General features: G+C 39.0%; 1 protein-coding gene across 7 annotated transcripts in view; it reads right to left on the bottom strand.

The window, feature by feature from the left end:
• Positions 1 to 17,392, bottom strand: part of PIR (pirin) — a 134,708-nt gene that overhangs the window by 13,837 nt on the left and 103,479 nt on the right. For 6 of the 7 annotated variants that reach the window (XM_021007437.2, XM_021007431.2, XM_021007433.2 and 3 more), the window contains exon 7: positions 9,394 to 9,438. The exons of the other annotated variant lie outside the window; for it this stretch is intronic. In XM_021007437.2, the coding sequence (XP_020863096.1) occupies positions 9,394 to 9,438 (45 nt within the window). The remainder of the gene's footprint in view (positions 1 to 9,393; positions 9,439 to 17,392) is intronic. 7 annotated transcript variants of the gene reach the window in all.

Here is a 17,392-nt window from a genome sequence, read left to right as displayed (position 1 = left end):
TGTTCATATTTTCATTTCTTTGATTCTAATTGATCTGGGAAGTTTCTTTTATGATTTCTTGAAATATAATATTCAGATTTTTTTTCCTATTTGGTCATGGTTTTCTAGGAGGCTAGTGATTCTTAAATTATCCCTCCCCAACCTATTATTTTACATAGAAGGAACCTTAAATTTTCTTCCATTTTTTCAATCTTTTTACTTAGTTCTAATATTTTTTTTGGCCTCAGAATCACTGAGTACTATTTGTTCCATTCTTGTTTTTCAGGGAGTTTAGTATTTGGTGTAAGGATCTCCACCTTCTATTCTAAGCTATTTATTCTTTTTTCCCTCAAAAGCTCTAATTTCACTTGTAACTTAACTTTCACATTTCCTCGCACTTCATGTCTTCCAGCAATTCTTGGGGTCCTTTAGCAAAACATGATTTTTTTCTTTACTTATCATGGAATGACTTCTTTCTTCTGGGTTTATCTCATAGGCTTCTCTTGATTCTTATTATTTCTTCATTGTATTTAGCGTGTTACTCTGTTTACTCATTTTCCCTACTTAGTTTCTCAGTTGAGACTTTGGATTATGTCCAGATGCTCTTCCCATTCACACTTCGGATGTCTTGAGCAGGCATTGCTTGGACCTCTTCCCTCCACAGTCTGCATGCTACAGATACTTCTTCTGCATTGGGTGACTAGGAATAGACCCCGGCCCCTGCTAGAATCCCTAGCATCTGGGTCAGTTTCCTGGTGACCCAATTCGGGTTTGCCCTCAGCCCTTCTTTGTCTCTTCTTTGCACAAAACCCAACCCAATGCTGTCTTCATCTCCTGACAGATTCTAACACAAAATGATAAACTGCACTGGTGACAAGCTTCCTATGAAGTCACTGGTCCTGGAGCTGCCTGGTTGCTAAACCAACCCTCTCTTTCATACTGACTCTGACAAGAGTGTTGGTTTCAGGCCTCTTGTAAGGCTGCTGGTGCTGCCTGGGGAATGAGCTGGCCCTCTCTCCCAATGTGGCTCAAAAATGGGTTTCCTAGGAAATATGTTGTCCTTCACTCTGAGGTGTTGCCAATGGTTACCTCAGTGCTGTGGTTCTAAGTGCTAACTTTGGACCTCTTGGTGGGTCTCAGGCACACAACTAACTTGGTGCTGTGGTAGATACCATTGTTCTAGCCTGGTCTGGACAGTGTGCTAGCTTTGTCCCCTGTGCTGAGGCACTGGCTTATGGAATCTTCAAAGGTTCCAGGCAAGTATATGCCAACCAGCCCAGATATATCCCAATGCTGCAACTTACAATACCTGGCTTTGTCTTCTGTTGCTCTGACATGCCAGAACCAAGATCCTGCTAGCTTTAGGTCCCAGCTTGGAGCACTGGCTCCCTTATTTACTACCTTATGCCTTCTTATAATGCCCAAAGGCATTTTAAAGTGGTCTTCCTGTGCAGTCCTGGACTAGATAAAGAAGTTTCTTACTATTTTCCTTTGGTTTTCTCTATCATTATTATTTCTTCTGGTGTGTTTTTAGAACTTAGAGTCTTTGTGGTAGAGCTGGGCTTCTTTTGAACCTTTCTGGTTGCCATTTTAGCCTGAAGTTGACTTAGGTTGAATCTCAAAGGTTGGATAGGAACTGGATAGAGGTACAGCAAAAGAGGGGAAAAGTTCCAGGAAAGGTTAAAATAAAAATAAAAAGAATAAATGCGTAGAGACAAGATCAAACATGGAGTTTTGGAGGAAAATAAAGACATTTGCCTGGCTGAGGTAGAATATTCACACGAAATTAAGGTGTTGGATTAAATGGTCTCTAAATTCCCTTCCTACTCTAAATTATATAACTGTATTATAATCTATTATATGGAAACTATTGTGGATAAACTGTGGAATGGCTTATGATCCCTGAATTGTTTCTATTTTATATGTATGTATATATATACATACATATGCATACATATGCATATGTATACGTGTATGTGCATATATTATATATAATATTTCTATATTTTCACATGTGTCTAGTATATAATAAACATATTTAATATTTCTATATAGGATAATTCTATATATAATAATAACTATAAAATATATAACAATAATAACTAGCATTTATGTAGCATTTTAAGGTTTGCAAAGCATTTATGTTATCTCATTTGATCCTTACATCAACCTTGTGAGCTAATAATAATAATCATGATAATAGCTAACATTTGTGGAGTACTTACTATGTGCCGAGTACTGTGCTAAGTGCTTTACAATTATTATCTCATTGGAGGTAGATACTATTATTATCTCTCTTTTACAAATGAGGAAACTGAGAGTAAGAGAGGTTAACGGACTTGCCAATGGTCACACAGCTAGTTAATATCTGAGGCAGAATTTGAATTCAGCTCTTCCTGATTCCAAGTCAGGCACAACTATTGACTATAGCATTTAGTAGCCTGTAGAGACCAAAACAGTTTGTAAAAAGCTTTGATTACTTTTAGAATGAAGTGACTGGTGAGAAGGAAGTTCTAAAAAAAAAATAAGGCTAAATGTGAAACCTATACTTTCCATCAGGCTACCTGGCTAGTTTCTTATTGCTTTTTGAGGCATTCAAATTAGACGGATTACCCTAACTTCAAGTTTATATGGAGTAGCTCCTTTCATTTACCCTCTTTGCTTCATCTAAAAGGACTTACTGGAACTAATACTAGAAAAAACATATGAAATGATACACTAATGTAGATTTTTACATAGAAACTATGAGAATCCATGCCATTCTGGTTCCTATCTTACTTTTAAGAATTCTTTTAGGGGGGCAGAGCCAAGATGGCAGAGTGAAAGCAGTGACTTGCTTGAGCTCTCCCCCAAACCCTTCCAAATACTCATAAAAAATGGCTCTAAACAAATTCTAAAGCAGCAGAACCCACAAAAAGACAAAGTGAAACAAATTTCTAGCCCAAGACAACCTGGATGATTAATCAGAAAGGTATATCTCGCCAGGCGGGGAGCCCAGCACAGTGTGGCATGGGCACGCAGGCCTCAGCGAACCTGGAGCAGGCCTCAGAGGACTGAATCGCGGGCAGCTGTGGTGGTTTCCAGACTCCTCAATCCATGAATGCCAAAGACAACTTAGAAGGTCAGTGGGAAAAGTCTGTTTCTGCGGTGCTGAGAGAGGAATGCAGGATCTCAGCTCCATTCCCCAAAAGCGTGGCCCTGGGGAGGCAGCTGCCTCCTGAGCTTCTGGCCCACAGACTGAGGGGGAATCCAGTGGCTGATCAGAGAGGGATTGCAGGGATCTCTTTGCCAGTGATGAGGCAGGAATCTCTTGCTTTGCCTGTGTGTGGATCTGGGTCATAGTTCTGGGCAGCGGTGCTGGGGTGAGGAGGAGTGCTGGTATGGTGGAACTTGTAGTGGCTGTGGAGAGGAACCCCTCCTCGCAGTTAAAGGACAGAAAGGAGTACTTGTGGTCACAGGCCAGGAAAGGAGTAAACACCTCGCCCCTTATCATACCACCTTGGAAGAACTGAAAATTTACAGGTCCCTACAAGTATCTCTGAAAACAGCTGTACAAACCCCTGAAGCTTGGGACAGTACATTCTCCACATTGGAAGCAGACTCTTACCTTAACAAAGAGTTTAAAACTCAAGTAATTGGCCAGGATCATGAGCAAGCAGTGCAAAAAGAGTCAGACTATATTATCTTACTTTGGTAAAAAGAAGATCAAAATATACAACCAGAAGAAGACAACAAAGTCAAAGCTCCTACATCCAAAGCCTCCAAGAAAAATATGAATCAGTCCCAGGCCTTGGAAGAGCTCAAAAGGGATTTTGAGAAGCAAGTAAGGGAAGTAGAGGAAAAACTAGGAAGAGAAATGAGAGTGATGCAAGAAAATCATGAAAAACAAGTCAACAGCTTGCTAAAGGAGACCCAAAAAATACTGAAGAAAATAACACCTTAAAAAATAGCCTAACCCAAATGGCAAAAGAGGTCCAAAAAGCCAATGAGGAGAAAAATGCCCTAAAAAGAAAAATTGGCCAAATGGAAAAGGAAGTCCAAAAGATTACTGAAGAAAATACTTCCTTAAAAATTAGAATAGAGCAATTGGAAGCTAGTGACTTTATGAGAAATCAAGACACTGTAAAACAAATCCAAAAGAATGAAAAATTAGAAAACAATGTGAAATATCTCATTGGAAAAACAACTGACCTGGAAAATAGATCCAGGAGGAGAATTTAAAAATTATTGGACTATCTGAAAGCCATGATCAAAAAAGAGCCTAGACATCATCTTTCAAGAAATTATCAAGGAAAACTGCCCTGATATATTAGAACCAGAGGGCAAAATAGAAATTGAAAGAATCCACAGATCTCCTCCTGAAAGAGATCCCCAAAGGAAAACTCCTAGGAATATTATAGCCAAATTCCAGAGTTCCCAGGTCAAGGAGAAAATATTACAAGCTGCCAGAAGGAAACAATTCAAGTACTGTGGAAACACAATCAGGATAACACAAGATTTAGCAGCTTCTACATTAAAGGACCACAGGGCATGGAATATAATATTCCGGAGGGCAAAGGAGATAGGATTACAACCAAGAATCACCTACCCAGCAAAACTGAGTATAATCCTTCAGGGGAAAAAATGGTCATTCAGTGAAATAGAGGACTTTCAAGTATTCTTGATGAAAAGACCAGAGCTGAATAGAAAATTTGACTTTCAAATACAGGACCCCAAGTGGAACATGAAGAGGTAAACAGGAAAGAGAAATCATAAGAGACTTATTAAAGATGATATTTATAACTCATGAGACCTTTGTCAGTATTAGGGTAGTTGGAGGAAAAAAATTATATGTATGTATAAATAGATAGATAGATAGATAGATAGATAGATAGATAGATAGATAGATAGATAGATAGAGGGCACAGGGTGAGTTGAAGATTAAGGGGTCATATCTGGAGAATAAAATTAAGGGGATGAGAGAGATTATACTCAGAGAAGAAGAAAGGGAGAGGTAGAATGGGGTAAATTATCTCACAAAAAAAAAAACAGAAAAGAAAAGTCTTGTTGGAGGGAATCAGCTGAGAGGGAACAGGGGGGGGGAGGGAATGAGTGAATCTTATTCTCATAGGATTTGGCTTAAGGAGGGAATAACATACACATTCAATTGGGTATGGAAATCTGTCTTACCCTACAGGAAAATAGGGGGAGAAGGGACAAGAGAGCAGGGGATGATAGAGAGGAGGCAGATTGGGAAAGGGGTAATCAGAAGAAATACTTCTGAGGAGGGACAGGGTCAAAAGAAAGAATAGAATAAATGGGAGGGCAGGATAGGATTAAGGGAAATAGAGTTAGTTTTTCACAATATATCTACTATGGAAGTGTTTTGCATAATGGCACATGTATAACTCTTATTGAGTTGCTTGCCTTTTCAATGAGGGTGAGTGGGGAGGGAGAAAGAGAGAAAATTTGAAACCTAAAGTTTTAAAAGCATGTTTAAAAAAATGTTTTCACATGGTACTGGGAAATAAGAAATACAGGAAATGGGGTACAGAAGTCTGTCCTGCCCTACAGGAAAATAGAAGGGGAAGGGGATAAGAGAAGGGGGGAGAGATAGAAGAGAGGACAGACTAGGGGAAGGGATATTCAGAATGCATGCCATCTTGGGGTGGGGGGAGGGGTGAGATGGGGTGAAAATTTGGAATTCAAAATCTTGTGGAGGTGAATGTTGAAAACTAAAAATAAATAAATTTATATTTAAAAAAAGGGAAAAAAAGGATTCTTTTAGTTTCCATATTGTAAAATGAAATGTTTAAGGCAAAGTCGTACTTTAGCAGCAAGGCTGATAAAAATATTTGTTTACAGGTCACTTAATTTTTCATCAATCTAGTAATCTCTTAAGTCTAAAATAAGTCAGAAAAAATATTTTTATTTTTTCTGACAACTTTCAATGACAAACAGAGCCAGATCAGATACTAAATAGTTTCCATTGCTAACTTTTGCCAAGAATGCTAAATCTTACTGTAAAGTTAAGGAAAAAAATCCAACTGAAAATAATTTAATTGCAAATATTTTTGGATTTGGCTGTCTAAGCATTTGTGAAAGGGCAAAACAACCTTAAATACTGTTTCTAATTGAATACTGTACTTGCAGGGTGTAATTTACTATCATACATCTATTTCCCAGTGCTTAATTTCTCTCTTTCCTCCTCCTCCTCCCCCTCCCCCTCCTCCTCCTCCTCTTCCTCCTTCTTCATCTTCCTCACACTCATTTATTCTACACTACGCATTTTGCTATATATGGTCAGATGCTATCATCTTCCTATGTATATATCTGTCTCCCAAACTGGACATGTCAATTTCTAGAAGGTAGAGATTTCTTTTGCTTTGATCTATGTAAAATAGCACTGAATAAATACACACTCAATATATATTATTTTAAAATGATCAGTTACATTTTTGGTACCACTTGGGTGACACAACTAATTTTTTGTTATACAACCATTGAAAGTTCGTTGAGATTTTTAAATCTTTCAACTATCTATTATAACTGTTTTATTGTTTTCTATGAACCAAACAATAAACTTGATGCTCTTAAAAACAGGGGAAATCTAGGTTCTTCTGGTGGTTGAATTATAAACTACTATTCTTTTGTGTGTGTGTGTGTGAAATGTGAAGTTTATTATATCTTCAAACTATTCTTATGCACTCTTCTTCCACCAAGTCCCAGAGCTGACCACCAGGGAACCAACACTGTTCTACTTCCCTCTGTGCTGCTAATTTGTCTCCTTCAAAGTCAGTTGGCTTCTTCCTCTTTGACTTCTCAAACTCCTGGGTCTCCCAAGTATAGATGAGGTAATGTGGGGAGGTGACCCACAGAAGGGAGTCCTGCATACTGCAGACCATATTTGGGATGCCCTTTGTGAAGTAGTTGGGGAAAGCTCTCTGCTATAATGGGGACAGGCTGTAGAAAATGACGTGCCTTACTCAGATTAGATTCCTGAACTCCCAGCCCATCTTTGTGGCACTTTCTGACCTGACATCAGTACATTTCACCCTCCACAGAATTCTTCAGGATTGCTCAAGACCCCTCCATAATCTGGCCCCAACTTCCATTTTCACCACTATTCTCCTTCATGAACCCCTTTACTGCCCCAGACAAACTGAACTATTCTCTCCCCTTGAAGGCATACTATGTTTTCCTGTTTATAGGCCTTTTCCTATGGCATACCCTTTCTCTGAAACCTGCTTCCTCTCACTCTGGAATCTCCACTTATTGAAATACTACCTGTCAGGGTAGGAACCAGCCCAGGTAGGAAATAGAACACATCAAAAACCTTTACTGATCAGAATAGGATTGGGTCAATGAGACCAGACTTGTACTTCCAACCTGGACGAGATAAGAAGACTTAGTTTAAAAAAAAAAGATTCTACTTACCTTTGAGGTACAGTAATAACTCAAATTTTAATTCCATTTGTTTCATTAACTTAATTTAAGTTTTTTAAATTTTCATTTCTCTGGGAAGCAGGCAATAAAAGTCTTAGGTCAATACATCAAGTATTCATGATTCATTTAATGTAATAATTTCAACACCAAATAAGAATTTGACAACCATCTATGACTTGGTAAATAAGACTAGATGACCTCAAGTCCATTTAAGCTCTTAAATGATGATTCTATGCCAGAGGCAGAGAACCTGCAGCCTCGAGGCCACAAGTGGCCCTCTAGGTCCTCAAGTGTAGCCCTGTCAAAGGGCCACACTTGAGGACCTAGAGGGGCACATGTGGCCTTGAGGCCGCAGATTCCCCACCCCTGTTCGATGGTCTTAGAGAGCTGAAGTTCAGCTGAATTGCCCACAGTTCTACAGCAGCTATGTGTCAAAGATGGCATTTGAACCCAAGTTCTCTTGACTCTAAAATCCGTATTCACTGTAACACACCACCCCATGATACCATTACCTCTACAAAGCCTTCCTTCCCCGATCTTCCCTGCCAAAATAATCTCTTCCTCCTCTAAATTATCTTAGTATTGTCTTCATACTTCTCTTATGGCAAGTCTTTCATTCTTTTTGTTGTTATAATTCTTGTCTCTCATTTATCTTGCATATATCTTCTTGTTTGCATGTTGTCTCCCTCATTGGACTATGAGCTCCATGAGGGCAGGTATTGTAATTTGCCTTTCATTGTAACACCAGCATAGTGACTAGCACATTGTTGCTGTTAGCAGGTGCTTAATAAATGTTTATTGATTGACTATCTTGATTTCCTATACAATATTCCTATCAGCAGATATTTTAAAAAGTTTAGAAGAGAAACATAATTTTAATATTTTTTTCTCTACCTGTTTTTCAAACTACAGGGTTCTCCTTGTGCTTCTTGTTTCCTCTCCATTTTGCCATTTTTTTGCTGCTTGTTGGGCAGATGAGTAAGCAAAGAGAAAGGAACTAGAGTCTGAGCTTTCTTTACTGACTGGGCAGCTCTAGTAGCTACAACATTGTCCCTATGAGGCTGAGGTTGTGAGTTTGATCTCCCTAAGTGGCAGCTGACTTTGCAGAGAAGAAAGTACAAGAAGATTGTACATACTGGAATAGACAGATTGAAACTTGGTGTAAGGAAATAGTCGAGGGAGAGACAATGACCATAACACTGTCAGAGTTTTTTATTATACGCGAACCCTTGCTCATAGGGGAGGGAAGACAAAAAGAGTCAGGATGACTCAGGAAATTCCTACAAACCTAGAAAAATAAACTCAAAGTATATGTCACTCATTCACTGGATAGCACTTATTATTGTTGTTGCTGTTGTTATTAACTGCTCTGGTTTAAAAAAAAAAGTTTGGCAGGAAACAAAGCTGAACCAATTGAGTAAAATGAGTTTAGATTCATTTATTTATTTTACCCTCTATCTCCCATCACCTCATTAATCCTAAATTGCCTATATTCTCACTTTTTTTCACATTCTCTGAGAGTTTGTATACTTATTACTAAAACTCATGGTTTTTTCCTCTTACTCCCTTCCATTCGAGTTGATTAGTTGTTTCTGTTGAAGTGATGAGTCAGTAGAAACAGCTCCATAAAATGTTTTCTCTTTCCTTCTCTAAGAAGTATTTGTTCTGGGGATTAAAAGTACTTTGAAAAAACAAATTGCATTTCACCTCTCTCAAATAGAGGTATTCTACACATTAGCGTATGTGCACATGATAACAAAATTACCAAACTTGTCTGTTTTTCAGATTGCTGAAATAAATGGATTTTGTTGCTGATACCTAATAGCCAAGTTGTTCCATCAGGCCATTTCCAATTGTGCTCAGAACAAACTCTAAACTCATGGGTTTCAGCTTGTCTTATTTTCTAAACAAGTAATTTCAGGAAATTGAATGCACCTTTTGAATATAATAGTTTAGATGAAACCGAGAACGGAACAAAAACATACTCACCAATGCACACATTGCCAGACAGTGTGTAAATGAAGGCTGTCCATCCTGAAATGGAGCCAACAGTACCGAAAGGTTAGTTATATAATTTCGAAGGAAATAAGCTAAGAATGAAGAAAAAACACTCAGATAAGATGTTTCATTTCCTCTTAGAGATATAGTTCAAAGGGTGGCAGATGCTCCAAGTTAAAAATTTTTTTTTAAAAAAACACTAGAAACTTAATTTTGAACCAAATGAGAAAATAGCCACACAACCTGTTATATTTAAATTGTTACTTGGACCATATATTTGCACATCAAAATCTGAAGTATAAATAACAACCTCCTTTCTTCTAAAATACAGTAGGTTCCATTGTACTGACTACATTCTCCTGTAATAGTTTTAGTCTTTCTTTTTAAGCCTCTTAAAACAGTTAATGCTTAGACTCCTAAAGTGTTAGTGAAACCAGAACAAAAATAAGTGTTTTTTCTCTGTCTTAAACTACTTTAAGTTTTGAAGTTTCCATGATGGAATCATGAATTACCTCTCATTCACTCTTAAGGCTATCTGCTACTAACTTTCACTTCTTCTTCCCCCTCCAAGATCTTGTGTTTAGATTGTTGATAGTTATAAAAGTACTCAAGGTCTTTCCAGAGAGCAAGGACTGGGTTGTTTTGGGTTTTTTTTTTTTTTTGGTCTGTATCCTTTGAACCTAGATCAGTGCCTAGGACACAGTAGGCACTTAGATGTTGTTTCATCATTTTTCAGACATGTCCTACTCTTTGTCCCATCTGGGGCTTCCTTGTCAGAGATACTGGAGTGGTTTTCCATTTCCTTCTGCAGCTCATTTTATAGGTGAGGAAACTGAGGCAAACAGGGCTAAGTAACTTGCCCAAGGTCACACAGCTAGTAAGTGTCTGACCAAATTTGAACTCACAAAAATGAGTCTTCCAGGCCTGGCATTCTATCCACTGTGCCACCTAGCTGCCTCAGGTACTTAGATATTTGAATAATTAATTCATAGGATTATAAAGTTAGAGACAGAAGAGGCCTTAGAAGTCATCAAATCCAACTTTCTCATTTTACAAATAAGAAAATTCAGGTGCAGACATTAAATAACATTTGAACCCAGGTCTTCTTGATTCAAAAATAACACTATGAATGGGCATATTTGTTCTTGTAATAGGATGATAGGATGTGTTAGTCAAATCAAGAAGTATTTAATAAATACTTACTATGAACCAGGAAAAATAAAAATATTACTATAACACACTGCCTCATGATACCATTACCTCTATAAAGCCTTCCTTCCTTGATCTTCCCAGCCAAAATGATCTCTTCCTCCTCTAAATTATCTTAGCACAAAAAGAATAGAGAAAGAGAAAAAGTGCCCCTGCCCTCAGGGAGCTCACATTCTAGAGGGAGAGGTAACATGTAAATAAATAGAAATACGCAGAGATGGAAAGAAATCTCAGAGCAGAAAGCACTGGCAGCTAGGGGAGCGAAGAAGGACCTTCTACAGAAGGTGGAGTTTGAGCTAAATATTGAAGGAAGCCAGAAATTTAAGAGGTGGAAGTGAGTAAGGAGAATATTGCATGCATGGTAGACAGCCAGTTCAAAGACAGGGAGATGGCAGATGTATCACAGATTGGCACATCATTGACACTGCAAGTAATTAGTTATTCCATGTGTCTACAGTACGGAGGCTGGGATTTCTCCTGAAGTTGGTTTTTTCCTAAGGAAAACTCACCTCTTGAAGAAATGAAATGCATAATGAAGGGCTAAAAACTGCTATCAGAAAATCACTGATACTGCAATGCTAGGAAGAAAGAGAAGTAATCTCAAGGCCAGGAGTTAGCATAAGGGGGTGAAATTGGAGCCAGCCTCCTACCACCCAAATAACTGGAGTCCACTGAGAGAACAAAAACACACAGCTCCCAGGTAATGGGGGTCCCGAGAAGGTTTGACAAAAGTCATCATGTAGGCAATCTCCACCAATTTCCTTCAATACTACAATATCGTTTTAGCCCTGAGAGCTTATTTTGCTGTAACGTTCCTAAAATGGACCACACCTCATAATTTTCCAGGCAATACTGAGACCAAATGGTGTTGCAAAAGAACACCAGCCTTGTCTTTTTTAGTTCTTTAGAGAAACTAAATTTTTCCCAATTTCGCAAAATACAGTGCAAAGGCAAATCTTCAGGAATTAAAGAGGATTGACCTTTTGCGGGCATGGGGACTGGAAGTCCCTCCCTCCTTAAAGGAAAACTTAGGAATAAGACTCGAGATATAGACAAAAAAGTCAAAAGCCCAAAGAAGTAGATTAAGTTTTCCCAAATCCCTGGTGCTGAGAGAACTGAGAGGATTGGGCCTATGCTTCCAGATAGGGAGTTGGAAGGTGTGCCCATGTCCATGGTCTTGAACAGAACCACTGGACTGAGAGCCTGAGAGCGTCAGGCTGAGCTCAAGACAACCTCGTAGCTGTCTGACCTAATGGGACCTGAGAGGTCAGGCTCGAAAAGTGCCTGCATCACAGTCTTTGTCCCCTTACTTCCCTCCTTTCTGACTCATATTGTAACAGTTCTTGCCCCACTCCATCTGCAGACCTATCCAGTTCTTCCTCTCCATTCAGGCCAGGCCCCCCCTACACGACTGGCCCTAGCCTGCGCTTGCTTCTCCATTTCTGGCCCCTACATGTTCTTGACATGTGTGCCAGCTCCCTCCCTCCCATTCCCCCCACCGCATTCCTCTCTCCCTCCCTCCTTCCTTTCCCCAAGTCTACGAGCAAATTCACATTAGATAAAAATGTCTTTACATCTAGATCTGCAGAAACGTTCACTTGAATAAAGCAAGAACTATCAGTACTTTAAAAGTACTGATTAATTTAAAAGTTAGGCATAAAATAAAGCCCAAACAATCCTTCCTCACTTCAACAGACCAAGAAATTCAGCTGGTAGCCAGCCTTCTGGCGATGAATCTTTTCTACTCGGCTAGAGTGGTCCTTAAAAAAGCAGATTCATAGACTTTCAATGGTCCATACTTGGAGTTTTTCCAGTTTGGTGAGACAAAGCTTAGAAGAACCTTGGAGAACCCAGGGCCACCTCCATCCTATGGTTAAGCATTGCTTCAACAGAGCTCAGCTGCTCACTTTTCTGTTCTGTCTGGTGTATTTTGCCCTCCCCTCTCCCACCCCACATACTTGTTCCCTATCTCCCTAACTTACCCCAAATCTAACTCCCCTTATTTTTTTCTTTGTCTGTCTCTTCCCCTTTTTTATTTCCTATGAAGTATAGATGGGAGACAGTGAGGCATAATATATTAAAAACACAAACAAACAAACAGACTTCAGAGCCAGAAAGACCTGGGTTTATGCCTTGTCCCTCATACATTCTCATTGTGCAACCCTGAGTCCCTTAATCTCTTGGTGCTCCAGGCAAGGTGCCAATTGTATCAGTAGAGGAAATTTCTTCATCTGAGAGTTCCCTGTAATGAAATCATAAGTCCAGTACCTATACAGTAGGAAATCATGTTGGTTTGTATGAGTGGTCATACAGCCCTGCACAGTATCTTCTTACTGAAAAGCGTAGTGGAAAGTTCATTAGGCTTAGAATTAGGAAGTCCAGGTTTTAGTCCTGATTGTATCACTTACTAGCTACGTGGCCCTGAGCAAACACTTAAACTCTCTGGGCCTCAGTTTCATTATTTGTAAAATGAATAGTTTGTATCTCTAAGGTTCTTTCACACTCTGAAATTCTTGGTCTTAGAGCAAATGTATTATTATTAACTTGCTACTGGGAAAAAAAAAATCTCCCCCCAAAAATAAGCATCTCCGACTGCAGTATGTCTATATGGCAGTTATATGAGTCAGTGGCACGGTTAACACAACCTTTTAGACAGTGGTGTCAAATCCAATAGAAACAGATCCCTGCAAACTACATATTAACTTAGAAAACCATAAATTAACATTATCTATGTAATATAACATAAATAATACAGTATTTTTTATTTATCTTGTTCAATATTTCCTGATTGTGTTTTAATCTGATTCAGGGACTATTGGAGTTTTGTAGCTGATTCAATTTTATACCTCTTTTGGGGAGAATAGAGAGCTGGCCTTGGAGTCAGAAAGACCTGAGTTCAAGTCCTGACTCTGACACATATACTAGCTATGTGATCCTGGGCCAATCCTTAAGCTATCACTCTCTAAGACTTTAAGCTGCAAAACAGTTACTGCTCTTTGAATTGGTTAAGGGAAGTTTCTCACCTGGAGTTCTCAAAATCAATGGAATCACCAATCTAGCCAGGAAAAATAAAAAGGTACAGCAAATAAGAGAGAACAGGCAGGGGAAAATTTTAAATGCATGTTAGGTCTACTTTTAGCCTTGTGTTTATATCTGCTTGCTACTTACTATTTAAAATGGTTTTCAAAAAATGTTTTTTTTAAAATGGTTTTTTAAAAAGCTTTTTAAAGCTACATAAGACCAAGGATTTATTTTCTAATATGTTGTTCATTTGCTTCAGTTGTGTCTGACTCTTCATGACTCCATTTGTGGTTTTCTTGGCAGAGATACTGGAGTGGTTTGCCACTTTCTTCTCCAGCTGATTTTACAGATAAGAAAACTGAGGCAAACAGGGTTAAGTGACTTGTCCAGGGTCACACAGCTAGTAAGTTTATGAGACCAGATTTGAATCAGGTAAAAGAGTCTTCCTGACTCCAGGCCCAGTGCCCTATCCACTTCACCATGCAGCTTCCCAATTATGTTACATACTGCAAAGCAAATGGTTAATATTTTTTACAGCACTGGATATGGAATCAGGAAGTGCCTCAGACACTTATTAGTAGTGTGATCTTGGGCAAGATCTTGGGCAATCATTGTATGCCTCAGTTTCTTCATCTGTAGAAGGGGGATAATAAAAGGCCCTAACTCTAGAGTTGTTTTGAGGACCAAATGAGATAATTGTAAAATGCTTTATGGACCTCAAAAGGGCTATACAAATGCGAGTTTTATTATTAATAACTAACTATAACAGTCTCTGCTTATTACAGAATTAAGTTAAAATCTCTCTCTCTCTCTACATACACCTGGGACTTTTGCTGTCTTCAATTCTTTTCCAAACATAGATTCTTTACCTTTGCTCCCCTTCCCTTTTTTTTAAAACATGAAACACTTTTCTTTGTTTTGTTAAAGTTCACATCCCTTGACTTTTCAATTCTTCCTCAGACATGAAGGTTAAGCGGGTTCTCTTTAGAGCTGTCAAGATCTTAAGAGCATAGCTTCAAAGGTTCTAGAGATAAAGAAACTAAAACTGAAAAGGTAAGTGACTTACCCAAAATCACCCACCTAATAAGTAGCAGAGCTGGTATCTGAACCCAGATTTGTGACTCCAAACTGAGGGCCCTTTCCAAAACACACTGCCAAAATGACATCATCACAAAATCAAATCAGTTGTACACATGAGGCTTCTAGGTTAGTGCAGTGATTAGAGCACCAGGACTGGAGTCAGGAAGACTTGAGTTCAAATCTGGCCTCAGATACCTACTAGCTGTGTTTGCCTTAATCCACAGAAGAAGGAAATGGCAAACCACTGCAGTATCTTTGCCAAAAAGAAAAAAAAAAACATAGACAATATGGTCCTCAGGGTCATCAAAAGTCAAATATAACTGATCAACTGAACAACACCACCACCCCATACCTTTCAGGGAAGTTGCAGGGAATAATTCCAAGTAAAAAATATGATTTGCCCACACAGCATAAGCTACACATACTTACTAAACACAGTAAGATATGCTTACTTCTCCATCTTTTTCAGCTGCTGTTTCATTGTTTTTCAGTTGTGTCCGACTCTTTGTGACCCCATTTATTTTTGGAGGGTTTTTTTTGCTTGTTTTTTTTTTTTTTTGCAAAGATACTGGAGTAGTTTGCCATTTCCTTCTATAGGTCATTTTACAGATGAGGAAATGAGGCAAACAGGGTTAAGTGACCTGTCCAGGGTCACATAGCTAAGAAGTATCTGAGGCCTGATTTGAACTCAGGAAGATGAGACTTCCTGACTCCAGGCCTGGTGCTCTGTCCACTGTACCACTTAGCTGCCTCACCCTCCAACCTAGATAGGGGGGGAAAGAAACAAACAACAGTTCACTGGCAAGACATATGTCAATATCCTGTACATCTCTAGGATTTCTAAATGATTCTAATTGGGAGAGTTCACAGTTTATGAAATTTTGTCAGATACTGACAATAAAATGGCAGATTAAGATTGTGTAGTATTATTCAGTAAGCACTCGTAGGGGCAGCTAGGTGGTGCAGTGGATAAAGCACCGCCCTGAAGTCAGGAGGACCTGAGTTCAAATCCAGCGTCAGGCCAAACACTTGACATGTACTAGCTGTGTGACCTTGGGCAAGTCACTTAACCCCAATTGCCTCACTAAAAAACCCCCCCAAAAAACAAACAAAAAAAGTAAGCACTTGTAAAACCACCTTTAAAATTAAGCTTTATAGAACAAACATGCTCAAAGTGAATTCAGAACATTGATGAGCTCACACAATAAACCATGGGGATGTAAGCACAGAGTGCTGTCTCTAACTATAGAACCCACGTTTTAAACAACAACGATAAAAATTTGCAGTCTGCGTTAAGTACCATCAACTGTCATTCAGTCTACACAGGTAATACTAAACTTACCTTTCACTGAAGGTTAAACCCCTGAAGGAAACCCCTGAAAGTATGCAAACTGTGGCTCAAACTCTCACAATGTTAGCTACTTGGAATGTCAGTTTATAGAAGACAAGGGGCTTGTATCTTAAATGTTTAGAAAAGAGTGTAGCACATTATTCAGCAGAGAGATATTACATGATTATGAAGAGGGAGAAGAGGACAAAGAAGCTGAGGTCTAGGAAGAAAACAGAGGAGAAAGAAGGAATAGATGATTGTAATTGGAAGTATTGTATTTTTGGAGACCCTATGGGAAATAAAACATCTTCTTTCAAAACCAACATTGAAGTTTTGTCAACAATCAGATAACTTGTAGGCTGTTGTTGTTTGTTCTTTGTTTCTGAAGAGGACCAAGGACCACAGGAGGGTGACATCTTGACTTGCAAGTGAGTTGGCTTTGAGTGAGGCAGTGCAAAGTCATCAGCTTCACTCTCTCCTTTGGCATCATCCGAGTCCTGTGGCTAGCCATAGGTCAGGATGACTGGCGATGGTCCTGGATGCAGTGGTCTTTTTAAGCTAAGGTCTTTCCCAGGTCTCAGTTTGTCTGAGGCAATGCCCATTCAGTAATTAAAGGCTAGGTAAGAATTGAGGCAAAAGATGTCCTAGCTTGCCTTGTTTACATAAGCTCCCTGAAGGCAGAAACTGTTTTATTTTTGTCTTTGTAGCCCCAGCACCTACCATAATGCCTTACATGCAGTAAGCTCTTAGTAAAGACTTACTGAATTGAATCTTTCTGTTAGACTGTTTCCTCTCTGGGCTACATTCTTAACTCTCAGAACTTCCCCCCTCCCCTCCCTACAGTAAGCTTCTCACTCTGGAAGTTCACTCTGCTCCTGCAGCCTCTTCCTTGATTAGTGTGTTGCTCCCAGAACCTTATCTTTCTGTAAGACTCAACTCAGGTGTGATCTCCACAATGTAGTCCCTGCAAACTGTTAATGATCTCCCTTCTTCAAGTATTCCCAGAGCACTTTGATACCTCCTTTGCCTCTTTTCATTTTCAACTTTATATTATTATCTGTAAATGGGTCATATCCCTCAATAGAATGTAAGCATAGAGAGGACAGGTTCTGTGACTATTATATTTTTGTCCTACCTCATCTCTGAGAGACAAGGACTCCTGTGGAAAGTATGCTTTACACCTTATTAAGATGTAATACATGTAATAGATGTTTCAATTTAATTGTTTTTCTTTGGTACAATCAGGGGTGTGTTAGAACCAGCCTGAACAGGCTCACAAGAGACAATTGTTAAGATTTGGGTGTGAGCGTTTATAACTCAGAAATTTCAAATCGGGGTTTGATTTATTTA

Source organism: Phascolarctos cinereus, unplaced genomic scaffold, assembly GCF_003287225.1.
Source record: "Phascolarctos cinereus isolate Bilbo 61053 unplaced genomic scaffold, phaCin_HiC Scaffold_726;HRSCAF=1367, whole genome shotgun sequence".
Lineage (NCBI taxonomy): Eukaryota > Metazoa > Chordata > Mammalia > Diprotodontia > Phascolarctidae > Phascolarctos > Phascolarctos cinereus.
The sequence above is the reverse complement of the archived record's forward strand: the minus strand, read 5'-3'. Positions and strand labels throughout refer to the sequence as shown.